The sequence below is a fragment of the Chinchilla lanigera genome, unplaced genomic scaffold (assembly GCF_000276665.1).
Source record: "Chinchilla lanigera isolate Chin_1 unplaced genomic scaffold, ChiLan1.0 scaffold00028, whole genome shotgun sequence".
NCBI classification, from domain to species: domain Eukaryota; kingdom Metazoa; phylum Chordata; class Mammalia; order Rodentia; family Chinchillidae; genus Chinchilla; species Chinchilla lanigera.
The window spans coordinates 4,012,063-4,029,084 of record NW_004955429.1 but is presented as its reverse complement, the minus strand read 5'-3'; the positions used below and the strand labels follow the sequence as shown (position 1 = coordinate 4,029,084).

The window sequence follows — 17,022 nt, the reverse complement described above, 5'->3', positions numbered from 1 at the left end:
GAATAGAATAGTCCAGAGCGAGCAGCCAGGTAAAAGCACATTAGCCCTCTTTCTGCCCTTATATTTTATGCAGGCTCCCTGCCTTAGGGTGGGTGTAGCACTCACACCCTTGATCTTAGCCCAGAACTATGTCAAACCTATCAGCAGACTGATTCATAATAACACACTCTTGACCCCAGGACCACATACTCTAGATCCAACCACCTATGAAAAACACTTCCATGAATGCATAATAAGGGTTTGGGGGAACATCAAGTCACAGCCCTGATGCTCCAAACACTCACTCATGTCCAAAGTTTCGTTTGAGATTTAAGCCAAATTCTTAGCTGTAAGTTCCTGTGCAAATGGAAAGAAAGTTAAACACTTCCAACATTCAATGGCACAAGATAAAAATTTACATTCCAAAAGGTACAAATAGAGGGATGCAAAGGAACGGGATCAAAACAAGTCCAAAATCTAGCATTGCAAACAGTCAATCCTATATTTCCATGTCAAGCATCTGAGGCAATTTGTGGCAAGATGTAAGTTCCACAGGTTTGTGTGGCTCTGCCCTGAAGGGAGTGTTGGTGATTGTAGCTCCCATGGCTTCTCTCTTGGGTGGACTCTACTCCCTCTTGCATGCTGCACGTACCTAAAACCAGCAATGTGTAGATGATGCAGGGGTCTGCCTCCAGCTGGAACAGTAGCCAGGCTTAGAGGTTGAGTGCCTGGATCAATAAGCCCTGTGAACCTAGTCCTGAGGAACAAATTCTCTAGGCTGCTGCCATTCTGGAACATGGTACTCTGGGGCCCTCTTCTCAAAGCAAAGTCTTTCACCTTTGTAACTCTGAAACTGCAAAGGCTGGAGTCCTACTGGTTCTCGTGTTGTCATCAGGGCATCTTTTCTGTTGTCTTCTGAAATACTTGGCTTTTTCTTGCTAGTCTTTTTAGTGACCAGTTTCTCCACTGTTCCATCTTTGCAGTCCACAGCTTTACTTGAGCTTCCTTTCTGGCCAAACTCACAATGCTTTGAATCATTCTGCTTGGCTCTTATTTTTTGATTCTCAACATAGATCTGGCTAAAAGTCACCAATAGTAGCCGTGCCTCTTCCTCAAATTTAGACTACCTTGAACTTTCTTCTGCACCATTAATTAATCCCCTGTCCTTAACCTCAGTGTCAGACAAAGTCTATGGACAAAATGCAGACAAACTTTCTACCAAGGTATAATACTCATGTTCTAGAGTCCAGCAGCCAACACAATCCTTCCTAGCAGAAACCTCCTAAGCCTGGTCTTTACCTGTAGCATTTCTATCAACATTCTGGTCTTCTGAGCTCTGAACAGAATCTCCCATCAAGTATAGCTTAAGGCATTCCAGGGCTACTTTTTCAGCTGGTATCTCAACCCTTCCAAACTCTTCCTACAAACCAGTTCCAAAGGCTCTTAAACCTCATGGTCAGGTACAGTCACAGCAATGATCCTACTTCTCCAATACCAAATTCTGTCTTAGTTACTTTGCTCATTGCTGAGACAAAATACCTGACACCCAAAGTTAAAGAAGAAAAGGGTTATTTGGCTAACAGTTTGCAGAAGTTTCAGTCCATAGTCAGCTGACTCCAAGGCAGGGTAGCATGGCTGAGGGGCATCTCTGAGGAGGAATAGTCCATAGCAAGTGGTCAGGTGAGAGTGCATTAGCCCTCTTTCTGCCTTTATATTTTATGCAGGCTATTTCCCTTAGGGTGCAACATAAACACCCTTAATCCTAGTCAGAACTGTGTCAAACCAGTGGATGGATTTAGTAATCATACACCCTTGACCCCAACACCACACACTCTAGATCCAGCCACCTATAGAAAGCTTCCCATTCCATGACTGCATGAGGATTTGAGGGAGCATCTAGACAAAAGTCATACATACACTCAATATTTTACATATATAGCATCTATATATGCTACATCTACAACTAGTAAATTTCTCTACTGCTGTACAGTATGATTATATGCCCCCTTTTGGGCATGAGAATATTTTTGAGAATATTTTTGAAACTCAAGAGCAGGACTTCTGGGTCATAGAGAAAGGTAAATGTAATTTTATTAAATATCATAAGACTGCTTTCTAGACAGGTTGCATCATTTTACATACCCAGGAGCAAGGTTTCTGCAGCCTTATATTCCCACTCTCCCCATTTTAATTTTTTGCTAAGTTTGCTAATTTAAGATCTTAGCTAATTATCTGTCAGCATAATGAAATGTGAAATTATATCTATTATTTTTATTTTCATTTCTTTGATTACTAATGACCTTAAGCATCTCTTTATGTGCTCATAGGCCCACTGAGTTTACTTTTCTATAATTTACTTGTTCATGCCATTTGCACATGGAAAGTTCCCACAGTTCCTGTTATAGTTCCTACAGTTTTGCTAGGTTGTAACAGATCTTAGTCTATTTGAGATATTTCTTCATCAATTTTGGCATTGAAAAATTGTTCAATATGTTATCTTTCAGTTAATTTTGTCCATAATGTTCTTCCTTGAACTGAGCCTTAAAATATTTCTGTTACTTGTTTAAAACTTTGCCTTATGGTTTATACTTTTGTGTTTATAAAATTTTTCAATATATTGTCACAAAACATTCTCTTATGCTATCAGCTATTAACTTCACAGCTTTATTCTTGCAGATCTTACACATCTTGAATCTACCAGTGCACAGTGCACATGGATTCAGTTATTATTCTTGCCTGCTTAGTGAACCAGGCACTCAAAACTGTTGTCTTTTATCATACATGCCTTCTATCCATGTTTGTCTTCTTTTTTGGTCCACGTCTTCACACGTCCACCATGGTTGGTAGTATGTGTTAATATGTGTCTGGGTAAATTCTCCTTCTCTTCTTCTTGAAGCTGATTTTTATTATTCCTCTTACACTTCAGTAATCTATTAAGTTTCTAAAAATCATTTATAATTTTTATTGTATATTAAATTATGGCTTAAATTGATGAGAATTGACATTTTTATTATTTTATCACTTTTATGCACATGGAATATTTCTCTATTTGTTTAGATTACCTATTCTTGCATTCATCATTTATTTAATCATTTATTTATGTGTGTCTGGACTTATGGGTATTTATTGTTTGTGCTATAATTCAGTATTACCACTATTTTGTTACACTTTTAAAACCAAGTACTTTGTTAAACTGACTTATTTGTTTGACATGTTTGCCTTTTTTCACTGGTTTTTGCCTTTTCGTTATAAATTATTTTGAGTATTTGTATTTTCTCCATTGTTTCCTCACTTCTACTTTCTTGAATGAAGTGTTAGTTTTAAAAAATCTTGTTCTTGATGAATATACAGTACTTAAAGCAACAAATTCCCTTGTATTTCATTAATATTTTCCATAAAGTTTTTATGTGTAGTGTTTTCACTGTCATAATTCAAATATTTTTCACCCTATAGGTAATTTATCAAACATACAAAATATATTCAAGCTATCCTTTTAAGAAACTCAATTCACAATTTAATACATTATATATAAAAGACAGAATGATACTAATCTGTTGGAAGTTGCAATTCCCTTTACAATATAATTTGATTAATTTTGATTAATATTTGGCCAATATTCTATGAATGGCCTAATAAAGTACCTTATGGGTGATAAGTTCCAAATGTGTCCAACAACTTAGATGTATTAATTGTAACATTTAGGTTAGGTATGCCAATTGCCTATTTCTATATAAGAAATTATTGTGCAACCTAATGCATAAGTGAAGCATTTTATTTTTCTTATAATTGCATGGGTCAAAAATGTGGGAGGGCTTGGCTGGGTGGTTTGCTATTGTTGTGTGTAATATCACCTTAGATGGCTGGAGCTAGAGGATCCACTGCTAAGATGAAGTTACCCATATATTTGACAACTGTATTTGACATTTGGTATAGTTGGAGGAAGTGTGAACGCTGCTTGGCAATCTCTTCGCAAAGTCAGTCCGTCTGGTATCGTAGGCTTTCTTTCTCATAGGAAGACAATCTCAGAGTAGCTGGCCTAAATTCATCAACAACAAGATTTTTTAAAACTAAATATTTCATACAAAATGTACTTACCACTTCTCAAGCAGGTATCTCCCCACCCTTGAGTCTCATTGTATTGTGGTATTGTACTGAAGTTAGAATTGAGTCATGTAAAGGGGGTCCAGATGAGTATAACAGTCAGTGTGAATGGTTTTGTGAGTATAATACCTCTTAAGACCTGTAAAAATATTATTTATTCCCTCTCTCCTCCTTCAGACTAAACATATAATTGTGGTAAAGGTACAGAATGGTTAGGATAGCTCTTCAATTCAAAAAGCAAGAAAGAGCATATAAACAGCAATTTTCAGTCCCTAGTAATTCTGAAATCCAATTAAACATTTTCACCAATTCTTTCCTTAGGACCCAGTCCTGCTCCTTAGGAGTACTTCTCTGAAAGTCTTGGCCCTTTGTGGTTTTGAATCTATCCTCTGAGTTATCCTTCCTTTTCCCGAAGAAACTACCTGTGTTTGCAACTGAGTAACTTGGTGAGCTTGCTTCTTTGCCATAGAAGTCAGGACGTGTATTTTAGAATTGTGTACTGCCTTCTTTCCTTTTACTGTCAGTGTCACTGAATGAAAAGTGTTATGAGTTTTCTAAGAAGCTTACTTGACTTCACTGTATGGGAAAGAATCCACACACACATTTTTATTTGAGACAGGTGGTATTTTTAAGAAAAATTCTTGGCTTTGTGGCTACTGTGCCTTAAGAATTTTAGAATCCCCACTGTTTAACAGGGAAGGTCTAGGAGGCATACCCATAAGAACATTAGGAAAACATTTGCTTAGCTGAAATGTTCTGTGAAGCAGTACCTTAGATCTTTTTTAGATCTTAAAAGAGTTTCATAGCTCCATCCAGTGGTAGTTCTTTGTTCTGGTGTCAGTGCATACTTTGGGAATCTTGTCTAGGAGAGAATGAGGATGAGAAAGAGCTTTATTTTCAAACTCACTAGTCCTACTTTTTTATATTTCTGCTAAATTCTACTAAAAAAATGTAAGCCATTCCATAACAACATTACTTACAATAGCCAGAAGATGGAAACAACCTAGTGTACACTCATAGATGCACAGGTAAATAAAATATGGTATATATAATACAATAGAATATTACGGAGTCCTAAAAAGGTAATTCTCATACATGGTACAGCATGGATAAACCTTGAGGATATTGTACTAAGTGAAATAAATAGTTACAAAGAGACAAATACTGTATGATTGCACATATATGAGATACTTGAATAATCATATTCATATAGATGGAAAGTAAAATGGTAGTTGTCTTACTTCCCTTTGCTGACAAAATACCTGATACCCACAAGTTAGAGGAGGAAAATTTTATTTCAGCTCACAATTTGTGGAGATTTCATTCCACAGTCAGTTGGCTTTAAGGAAGGATAGCATGGCAGAGGGGCATCATAGAGCAGAAACAGTTCATGGCATGTCTGGTAGAAGGCAACAAGCAGCAAGCAGCAGCAGTACTAGCAGCAGTAGTCTCAGATAAAGTCTCTGGACATGACCAAAATGCAGACAAACCTTCTACCAAGCCATTAGACATGTCATCTGGAGTCCAACAACTAATGCAATCCTTCTTCTCAGCAGAAAGCTTTCAAGACTGGTCTTTATGGATTTTCTGGTCTTTTGAGCTCAGACTAGAATCTTCTGTACAGACCAGCCTAAGGCATTTCAGCTCTACTCTTTCAGATGTCATTCCCAACTTTTCCAAACTCTTCGCACAAGCCATTTTCAAAGGCTCTTGAACCACATGATCGGGCATTGTCATAGCAATGGCCCCACTTCTCTGATATTCTGTCTTTATTAATTTTCTCACATTGCTGATCATCATGGTGTGCTGAAGAATTTTACATATCTCAAATTACATTACAAGGCCATTAGTTAAACAGGTATGAGTTACACAAAGAAAGAAGTGTCCCGTTATATTTGAAGTTACATTGCAAGGTCATTAGTTACAAAGGAAACTAACAAAGGCAGCAAAAACAGGAGTTTACATAAAGGGAGAAGTGTTCTGTTATTGGGCCTGCTGGACATATCTGCTTGGCCTGGGCAGGCATCTTGGGTAGGTTTTTATTTAAAATTTTCAATTTTCCCTTCAATGTGTGTACTAATAATTCTGAATTTGCTTCTGAAAGAAGGATCCTAAGTCTTATAAACTTTAGAAGCTATAAACCATTATCCTTTCCTGGAGAAATGTCTTACACAATCAAACAGCTTTTATTAAAAACAATTAGCCCCTTGAGATATGAAGGTCTGAATTGTGGCAATGCTCACAGAAATGGAGAAGAGTCAAGATACAAGAAACATGCAAGGAGTCTAAATTAAGGCATTTGACAATTGTCCTGACCTCCTCTGGTGTTCATAAAGAACATCAGATGAATCACTAAGGATGTATCCAGTTTGGGCTTGCTGTGGTTCAAGCCTCTGATGGACAAATAAAGATAGTATATGCTATTCTGCAGAGCAGCTGAACATTTAGGCATTTGGGGTATATTATTTGCTATTTTCTATTCTCAGGAGACTACTTACCAGCCTCCTTTAAACCTTTGCTATTGTATACTGAAGCCTCAAAACAGAAGCCACTTCCTCACTCTTGGGACTTCCCAGCAGTGCCTGCTCACCGGATGTAGGGACAGTACTTCCGCCCTAGAGGCTCCTGCTCAGGGGATGCCGGGTGTAGGGGGCCAGAGCCTCTGGTTGGCCTTTGCCGATGTCTGCACATGGGGGACTGCAGGTGTTTAGGTTTCTGTGTTTCCTTCAGCATATTATCTTTTACCATGAAGGGAACATTTTCTGCTCACTTAATCCCCTGAACCTCCCCCCTCACCAAGTCTGCAGTGCCTCCCCCAGGGTTTTGTAGGTCTCTGAGCGCCAAGACAAGGTGCTAATGAAGATGAGTCAGCGCTGATTTCCCAGCTGGCAAAAGCATGGCTCATTACTTCTGGTGATTTTGTACAAGTCTGGAGTGCTTCACAAGCTAAGTGTGTGGTGACTCTGGTTTCCATATATGAAGTTAGAATTAAGGGATTAAGAAATCTGCTTTTGAAGCTAGTTTTCTCCAGAAGGGGAATAGAATAATTTCAGTCTCCTGTAATCCTAAAGTAGCCGATGTTCCTGAGTAAACTGGAAGGTGTTGTGATTTCCATTATTTTGAGACTAAACTCTGCTAGTACTAAGGATAGTTGAAAAAAACTTGACTTCATTATTACAGTCATGATACAAAGAGAATAATTAGTTTGCTACCTAGAAATGCTTTATAAATAAGACAGTCAAAGGAAGACTATCAAACTGTGGTGGACAGTAGCAGTCCAGTGGGAAATTTTTACACTGGTGATTGAGAGTGTGAATGTATAGTGCTGTAATTATCTATGCAACAGTATGGTAAGTTAGAAATCTCACCTCAGTAAGGATTTTTCTGGCCAACTATTCAGAACAAATGTAACCCATCCTCTTCCCATCCCTATATCACTTTTTTCTTTGTAGCATATAGTATAGTGTTGATAACATAATCACTTTTACTTATTTATTATAGTGTTTGTTTATTTTCTAACTCACATTAGAATTAAGCTCTACAAATGCAGGATTTTTCTTCTCCTTACTAATGCATTTCAAAATTAACAAACAATTCTGGCTCATTATCGGCACTCAATAAATACTTACTGAATAAGGAATATGTTATTTTCTGAAGGGCATAAGGTAAAATTTGAAATAGGTTTAAATGATTTTTGGAATCATCAGTGATTTCATGGAATATATCTCTGTGAAAATCCAAGTGGTGAAAACAGTCAACAAGTCATCAGATGTTTATTGAATCATTCCTTGACTCCAAATGATAGCTTTTATATTCCCCAAAAGTGAATGAATGAATTTCTCAATGAATTTAGCTTCCGTTCTCCTTTAGAAATCTTTATACCTTTAAAAATATTTTGTACTTTTTGGTGATGCTCAGGGACAGGACCTATGTAATTCACCTTTGTGTACTCCATAGAATAATTTACATTGAATATACTCATACCCAAATAATAAATATTTGTTGAAAGAGCAAAGGAGTGAGCTGAGTTAAAGCATTAGGTTACTTGGGAATCCATTTATTTATCACAAGAACTTGTATGTTGTGACATTTTGGTCTACACAGTAGTGTTTTGCAAACTGGTTTATGTTATTCTGAGGGATTTGTACATTTTTTATTATAAGTTTTGGGCTTTTATTTTAATGATCATCTGAAAAATTAATGTGGGTCAACTAGCTTTCTGTTGCTGGGACAAAATACTTGACATAACCAAATCAAAGGAAGACAGATTTATTTTGGCTTACGATTTCAGGCTACACTTGACTGGTTCTATTGCTGTGGGCCTGAAGTAAAGCAGAACGTTCACATGAAAGGGCATGGTGAGGCAAAGCTGCTTACCTCATGTCAGTCAGGAAACAGAGAATGGAGAAATCCACAGGGGAAGGGACAGAGACCCGATTTACACTTTAAAGATATGCACCATGACCTACTTCCTCTAACTGGAGCCTAGCAGTTGTGAACCTCATCCACTGGATGAAGTTAGTAGTCTTATAATCATCACTACTCTGACCATTATACTAGAGAGAAAGCCTTCAGTAATAAGATTTTGGGGGACACTTTAAGTATATTCTTGGTTATCTGGATAACTAAACACTGGCAAGAGGTTTAGTATCTCAGTTTTCTGTGTTTATTTGGAGAGACCTCGCACTAGATAGTATAGTATATTGTCAGAGTTTAAAAAAGAACACAGGAAAAAAGTGTGATTTGTTTACCCCAAGTGAAACCCAAATGACATTAAGCCTTTCTGTTGAAAGATTTCACAGTATTTTAAAGGATGAAAGAGGTGAGAGTAAAGAATTATAAGATGTTACAAAATAGAAATACTATATTCCAGCTTTGAAAGGTGATTCAATATTGGTAAAGCATGATCATTGATTTTCTTAACTTAGTATTTTCCTTTTTGCTAGTTTAATAATATTGTTTGCATTTATTTTGTAATTTGTTGGACTTTGTGGTGAGGGATATGAGCTAACATGAGGAATTTGGGTCTTCTTTTATATTTTATGTATTTAGCTAATGTCATAACGAAAATAGTTTATGTTGGAAATATCTAACTTGAAAGGATGTTTTACTTTGTGGATAGTAGGGTGTTTATACTTTTCTTAAGTTTGCAAAAATCTGCATTATAAAGCTTCAGGTTTCAGGGACCCAGACATAAAATAGTTATTTCAATGAAGTCCAAGTGTGACAAATCAGCTTTGGACAGATTGCTGCTGCTTCTGCTGCTGCCGCTGCTTGTGGGGCTGGAGGTGCCGGTGGTGCTGAAAAACAGAAGTGATTTTAGGGACACATAAGAAACTAGATAAAGTGAAGGAATTTTAGGTGAATTTGAACCTTTCTTGGCAATATAGCTTTTGGCTCTAAGTTTGGGAGTGCTCTTTCTTAGCGACTCCTCAAATGGTTAAGTGATACGCAGTCATTTTATTTGGATATTTAAAAGAAAAGAATGCTAATCATCATTTCAATAGATGATGTAAATTTCTGGCATGGTATGGGACACAGAGAGATCCAAAGCAAGTATAAAGTTATGATGATAAAGGATCAAAGGAAAAAGAAGCTTATGTTTTGATATTGTCCTCCTCCCACTTCCTTATTCACAGCTCTACAATAGGAAATAGAAGTTGAAAGAAAAGAGATCATGGCTCAGTTGTGATTTTTTTTTAATAAAAGTGGTTTTAAGGCCAAGTATTGTTTTAGAGTTAAATTTTCTACCATGTCCAAAGCAATATTGTTGGGACTTCCCTCAGGCAATAAATATTTACTGAGCACTTACTATGTGTGAGGCATTGTATGAGTAGCTGAAAACAGTGGACAATACAAATCGGTTTTTGGGACCTATGAAAAACTGTTTCTTGCTAATTTTGTTCTATTCTATATCTTCACTTGGTACAATTTAGTTAAATATAAGTGGACTATTTTAGTATATTCTTTTTGCTGGTTTATCTGATTTCCGAGATTGAATAGAGTTAGAAACTGTAAAATTTCAATTTGTTCTTTTTATCTTTTCACTTTTAGGGGTGTCATGAAAGTTGATATAAATCTTCAGAAAGTGGACATTGACCAATGTTCAAGTGATGGCTGGTTTTCAGGAACACACAAATGCCACCTTAACAATTCAGAGGTAAGACTGTGAAAATAAAATCCTCTGAAATCAGAAGCTCAGAAATGTATTACTCTTGTATAGGCTGCATTTATATGAGTAAGTGAACAAGAGAAAATAATGCAGATATCAATGCTGCTGACTGAACTAAATGAAGTAGAGAAAAGAAAATTTATGCAGAATGACTATTCATTTTTAATTACTCTCTTAGGAGTAGGCCAAAAGTAAGAAGTTTGACTTTAGTTCAAATCTGACTTCATTCTTCAAAATGGGCTGGGCATTTAAAATATGCATGCAGTAAGAAAGTGGTCCCAGGAGGATCAGCCAAATTATGCATGTTTTAATGGAATATCATGCTTATTGAAATGTCAGTGGTATTTATTTAGACATACTATCATCTGCTAAAAGAAATAAAGAAGATAAGGCAGGGAAATTTTGAAAGCAAGGAGAAAACTATGTGTAGAGACTTGGAAAGGAATTGTATGTGTTTGTGTGTGTTTTTCCAATTTTTAATTCTCACCTATCCTTGATTTAATGAGATTCTTGTTGATAAGAAAGAGAAATAATCCTCCTGGAAATAAGACTATCACTTGTTTTTAATAGTTTCTAAGAAGAAATGTGGTGCCATGCTAAAGACTCCACATTTACTAATCTGTCCCTTTGACCTCAAAATGGCTATGGAACAAATGTACAATAAGGTTTCTAATTGTAAATACTTGAATGATTCCAATATTGGTTTCATGATTTTGTGAGGAAAGTCAGCTTGATTTATTTGAAATAGAATATTTCAGCAAATATATTAATTAACATGCTTAATTTGAATTTTTGACACTTGCAAATGGCAGTGTTACATACTGCATATAGTATGATTTGCTTTGATTTTACAAATCAAAAGCAATTTAAAATTAAGCACTCATCTGTGCTGTTATTACATTAACAGAAAAGTACACACATGTGTACAAGAACACATATATACACATGTGTGTTTACATGTCTGTTACATGCTCACCACCTGCACTCCCTAGTATACATACCCTTTCACATACAACCCTATACCACCAACCTCCCATATCCCCAACTAACCTTCCACTGCCCCCCACATCCCTTGAACCCTCCATTATACCTTTACCCACTCTTGTGTGCTTCACCAGAATACTTTTCAACTGTCCTGTCTTCAACCCCTCCAGAGGCCTCCATAATCTCCTGAATCATCCTATATCTATTACACTTCTCCATCATATATCCCTGCAATAGCCTTGGAACTTCCTTAGTAACCCACACATTTTACATTTCCTTTTGTATCTCTATGCACCACAGCATAGCCAACCTTCCACAGCTGTCATCCTACCCTTACTCCTGCCAATTGGGACCAAATGATATATGTGAGTGTTTCTGCCTTGTTAACGCATAAAAGTTAAAACTTTTTTGTTTTCTTTTCCTGTTTGTTCTAATGATTTTGCACATTTCTGAACCTCTACTTCCCTTGGGATGATTCTGACATTTCTAAAGCATCAATTTTAATCACTAATTTAGTGGGATGTCCTTAGTCTGATTGTTATCTCCATGTCAAGGGCATATAGCCACTTACCATTGTCTTGTAGCCAGAGTGGACGTCTTTCTGCATGGGTGTCATGTTGTGGATATTGATCTGTGTGTGCTCGTTTTGGTACAGCCTTGTTTCAGCAGTGCTCCTGGATGGTTCAAAGAGCAATCTGTTTAGAAACAAAGAGATAGTTACTTTTCAGTTTGCTATAGTTGCTGCTTACTTGTAATAAATAATCTATGCAGTTTTCTGTCTTTATTACACATGTATGTACTTGACTAGATGATCACTTGCAGGAACCTCTTGGTATTTATTTGAGTAGATAGTCACAGTGCAAGAACCTCTTTCTCCATTTCTTCACTGTCATGGTATCAGAAACATTGATTTTTTTGGGTTTTGTGTTTCATTAAAAGTTTTAAATAAACTAAATTGTTTCAAGATAAAGTATCATCCTATTCTGAGTAACAAAGATCAAGTTGAAATATATAACTTTCATGATTATACATTGGAGCGTTATATTTATTCATTTCCCATTGGAAAAACTGGACAAGCCCATCATGCAAGGCAGTTGACAGTTCAGTGAATTTCATTTGAAGCTTATAGAAGGAGGTTTATTGGTCAAAAAATATAAAAAACACTGGACCCATAGAATGCACATTTTAGATTTAGGATCCAAATTCGTTTTTCTGTCTGCTTATTAGAGTTGACAGTAGGGAAAGTTTGTGTTTTAGGCTGGGCACTTAAGTTCTTGGTGGGACAGGTAAGCTTGTACATGGCTGTCATGGAACCCATCATATTTTCTTCATTTGTTCTCTAAGGTCCTGTAGTTGCTGCTGGTGACTCTACGTACCTACAATGGCTCAATAGCACATCTTCAGTCTAGGTACTAGAAATAGGTTTTTAATTCCTTCTGTGGACTGCTGTGAACTCAGAGATTAGAAGCTGGTTTCTCTTGACATTTTTGCTACTTGGGAAAATGGAAAGAAATGTCTCTTTCTTGGTGTATTTTTTATCTTCTCTGGCTTTCCTTTTTCTTTTCCTCTAATCTTGTGTTATAAACTCAGATTATCACTGTGTAAGTTGTGTATTTTAGAAAGTAGCCAACATGATTCATATTTTTAGGATGTAGGATTCTGCTTTATGAATATCTACACTATTAGAAATAGTGGCACCAACAATGATTTACAGTGAGTTGTACATTTTGCTCATGTTTAACATTCTTCTCCTATAAATAGTAGAGGAATTTAAACATTTCAAAGTCTTAAGTGAGGCAAATGTTTTGCTTCTACATTCTGTCTGGAGGGTTGACATTTTAGCCTCCTGGGTATGTTAAGTCAGGACAGCAGATGTGCTGTTAGAAATAGAGAAGTGGTGTGGAATCAGTGACAAAAGCCTCAGCAGCGTTTTACAAAGGCATTGGTTTCTGAGGAAAGTAATTTCTTAATGAGTTTAGGCTAGCACAGGTCTGGGTGGTTGCTAAGTATTTTATGAACACAAAACAAAATCTGTACTGGCATTCTGAACTGGATTGGAGTGCTATCTGGAAGTCTTCATAGCTGATCTAGATAACTGCAAGATGGGTTTGGTCATGATTTTAGTATCCACCTAACTCTTACCCTGTTCTCATATCAATGTTTATTTCATATAAGCAAAGTCATCTGCTAGGGAATTGTTTTGAAAAACATTTTTAAAATTATTATTTGATGCTGATATCTCATACTGTCAGTAACTAATTAAAATATAACAATATGCAATGTTGATAATTGTTACCTTCCTATCATATTGTTTTGGAATTTTAGGTTTTTCTGGTCTTTTTGTTTTTTGTCTCTTTTTCTGTAAAATAAAAGTTAAAAAAAAAAAGAGAAGAGAAAAAATTATTATTTGAAGTAGGAAATATTAGGACAACAATCTTGAAATTTTAAAATTATCTTCCATTAGAAATGCTTTAATATATGTACACTTAAAATTTAGAATGTATGAACTTTTGTTATACTTTTATACTCTATTCTTAATCTGAAACTTAATAAAGTTGATAAAACAATATTTAAAATATAAATCACGTAACTTTATAAAACATAATTTTATTTTAATGAAAAAGTAGAATTGATCCATAATTCTGCAAAATTTTTAATGAGAATGCAGTGATCAACTATGTGTCATCACTTTTGAAATGAAATATCAGTTTAAAAGTACTAGTTTACTGCTTAGATCTCTAAATTTCAGTTTATTCTATACTTCGTTGTAATAACTGTCATAACTGAAAAAGATGCCTCACAAGGATGTATCAGTGCAAACTGAAGGAATGAACTGTTCACTGTGTTTGCTAAATTATATTGTTTATTTTTGATTTCTCTCTACCAGTTTTGCAAGGTTTCTGTGGAAATACAGCCAGCAGTTTTTCATCTTACCTAATGTTAATTGGCCCCTGCAAATGAATTGACTGGATATTTAGTTGTTTTAAAGAAATACGTTAAAAATAAACTGAATCTTCTCAGATAGAGTATTTAAACATGGGAGAAATCAATTTTCAAGTTTGACATGTAAAGCTCTGTGACTATTTATAGTTTTTGGCAATTAAATCTATATAACACCGGATATATTTTCAAATACACACTTTCAATATGCTCACTTTAAAATACTTTCCCATGGCTTGTTGAAAAATCAATTTTAGTTTGAAGGAATGGCTTATATATTTTTTGAAAATTTCTTCTTAGACACTACTGAGTACTTGTTAACACAGAGTAGGTCAGCACGTTTAGAACATTTATCTTTTTGTAAAGTACAACTTTTAGGCAGTCTTAAGCTCAGAAACAAACACTTTGAGAGAAACAGAAATTATTTGTATGGAAAGATTTTCTAGGTCACATACTATCTCATTATGAAGAATTGTACATTTTTTTTACCATTTAAAATAATATAATTTGTAAATTGTTTGAAGTGGTCAAGTACAAATGATAGTAAAATGAAATTTGAAAAGCAAATAAAAGAACCCAATAGCCACTGTCAATGTTTCTGTTTTGAGACTCCAAATTTTCCTTTGGGACATCTCAGGTGCCTTAGCAGATTTATAGTCATATGGTGTATGGATTGAGTGAGGGCATCTGTACTAATCCAAGCCTATTATTAGCAAACTTAACTGATTTCTTATTTTTTATTTAAAGAGTTAAGTATAAATAGAAGTTCTAATTTAGTCTTTCTCCCTCTCTTTCCCTTCCTCCCTCCCTCCCTCCCTCCCTTCCTTCCTTCCTTCCTCCTTCCTTCCTTTTTACTTCCTTCCTTCCCCAGTATTGTGATAGAACCCAGGGCCTCTTGTGTGGTAGGCAAGATCTGTACCAGTGAGCTATAACCCCAACCATAGTAGTCTCTTCTTGCATATCAACTACCCTCCCGTGTAGTCCTGCTTTGAAGACTACTTTCTGAGGTTTTAAGATTAACTGTTCTTGCTAGAATCCCGGAATTTTTGTGTTGTCAACTCAGCCAGTGGCTTTATTTTGCCATAAAATAGCCTGTTACCTCTTTTCAATGCAACATACTGAGTGAGAGTCTGAATTTCCTCACTATTCTATTAGATGTGAGTTGATAAAGATTTATTAAAATAGGGATACATTTTTAAAAGTTAAAAGAGTGGCAAAGAATGTCATTTAATATATGATAAGAATTTAGCAAAAAGGTACCAAAAAGCAAAATCCCTTTTGAAAACTGTCTTACATACAGAGCATAGCTTACATATTTCACTACAGCAGGATTTTTTACAGTACTTTTCTAGATATTATAAATTTCTGGTTTAATGAAAATCACTCAGAAAGAGCTATACATCAGTTCTCATCTTGTGTCTTCACCACTGCTCTTCTGTTCCCTGAAAAGATTCCATTTTTTCAAATATTTTTGTTCACTGATTTCTAGAATTGTGCTCTGCAATGTGATATCAACTAGCCACATGTAGCTACTGAAATTTAAATCCATTAAAATTAGACAAAATGAAAAATTCATGTCTTTGCCTCACTAACCTGATTTGAAGTATTTTGTAATAGCCCCTTATAGACAGTGGTGGCCATATTGGGAAGCTGACAATTCATTTCACAATGTCATCTAGTTATGGCATAGTCAAACCACACAAGCATTTGAAAGCTTTCAAATTCCTGAGTTCCCTTATACAGTTGAATCCATAGCTTTGCCATTAAATTCACCAAGGGGCACTTAAGAACAAATTTGAAGTTAATTTTGTCTTATGAAATTTTCTTACGAACATTAGGTATTACCTCAATTGAAAATAAATAATAATAACCTGCAAACTATTTTTACAGGTCATTATTTCACATGGAAAGTGTAACAGCTTTCCAGCCAATAAAGAGAAGAAGAGAAATAAATACTGAATAGAATACTGAAGAGAAAAAAAATACTGAAATAAATACTGAAGAGAAATAAATACTGGCAATCATCTAGAATATTTTACATTCCCATTGTTATATTTTCTTTCTCTCATTGCCAGTATAAATATGGTGATTTAATGTAAAGTCATTGCTCACCTATCAAAATGGAGAAAAATGATCAGGTGTTTATTGGTGCATACCACAGTGTCTAACACTTTGAGATAGTGGAGACAATGTATTCTGATGCTAGATGGCATCCCTATAATCTTCAGCCATTTAAATTTTTTTTCCCATTGGTATTGCCCAAAGTAGAATTGAACATTTTTGCATCATAGTAGCATGCATTCAGATATTTGAAGACTGTTTTCATGTATCTTTTAGTCTTCTTCATTCCCAGATAAATAATCTGTGGTTCAATCAAATGTACTTGTCTTCATAGGCTTAGCCAAAGAAACCATAGTACTACTGCGTGGATCCCCATTTGCTTAGGGGTTGTGAAACACTAACTCATTTTATTGTGTTACATGAACTTTATTTTTAAAACTAATAGAAACTGATATTTTCCTATTATGCTTCTGAAAGTTATTTGGGCTGGAGATTCTGGAATTGTCCTCAAACTAGAGCTAGGAATTAGGTTCTCTGGTGAAGAGAAAGGTGGCTATCAATTTCAGATGTGTCCAGCAACTGACCCAAGAGCTCACCCTTGCCTATCACCATCTTGTGGTTGGGGGAAAGAGACAATTTGTGGTTGGAAACTAAGAGAGTTTGAGCTGTTTCTTGGTTGTGTCCAAATCTGCTTCACTATTACAACACCATGCACCTTTTCTTATATACACTTGCAAGCTGGTTAGCGTGTTGTGATCTGGTTAAGTCCTACAACACTGTGTCTA

The 17,022-nt window shown here is 35.6% G+C and overlaps 1 protein-coding gene across 1 annotated transcript in view; it reads left to right on the top strand.

The window, feature by feature from the left end:
* The window catches only part of Gpr158 (G protein-coupled receptor 158), a 412,097-nt gene that overhangs the window by 24,776 nt on the left and 370,299 nt on the right, over positions 1 to 17,022 (top strand). Inside the window, exon 2 of the mRNA XM_005386897.1 lies at positions 10,135 to 10,240. Coding sequence (XP_005386954.1) covers positions 10,135 to 10,240 — 106 coding nt within the window. The remainder of the gene's footprint in view (positions 1 to 10,134; positions 10,241 to 17,022) is intronic.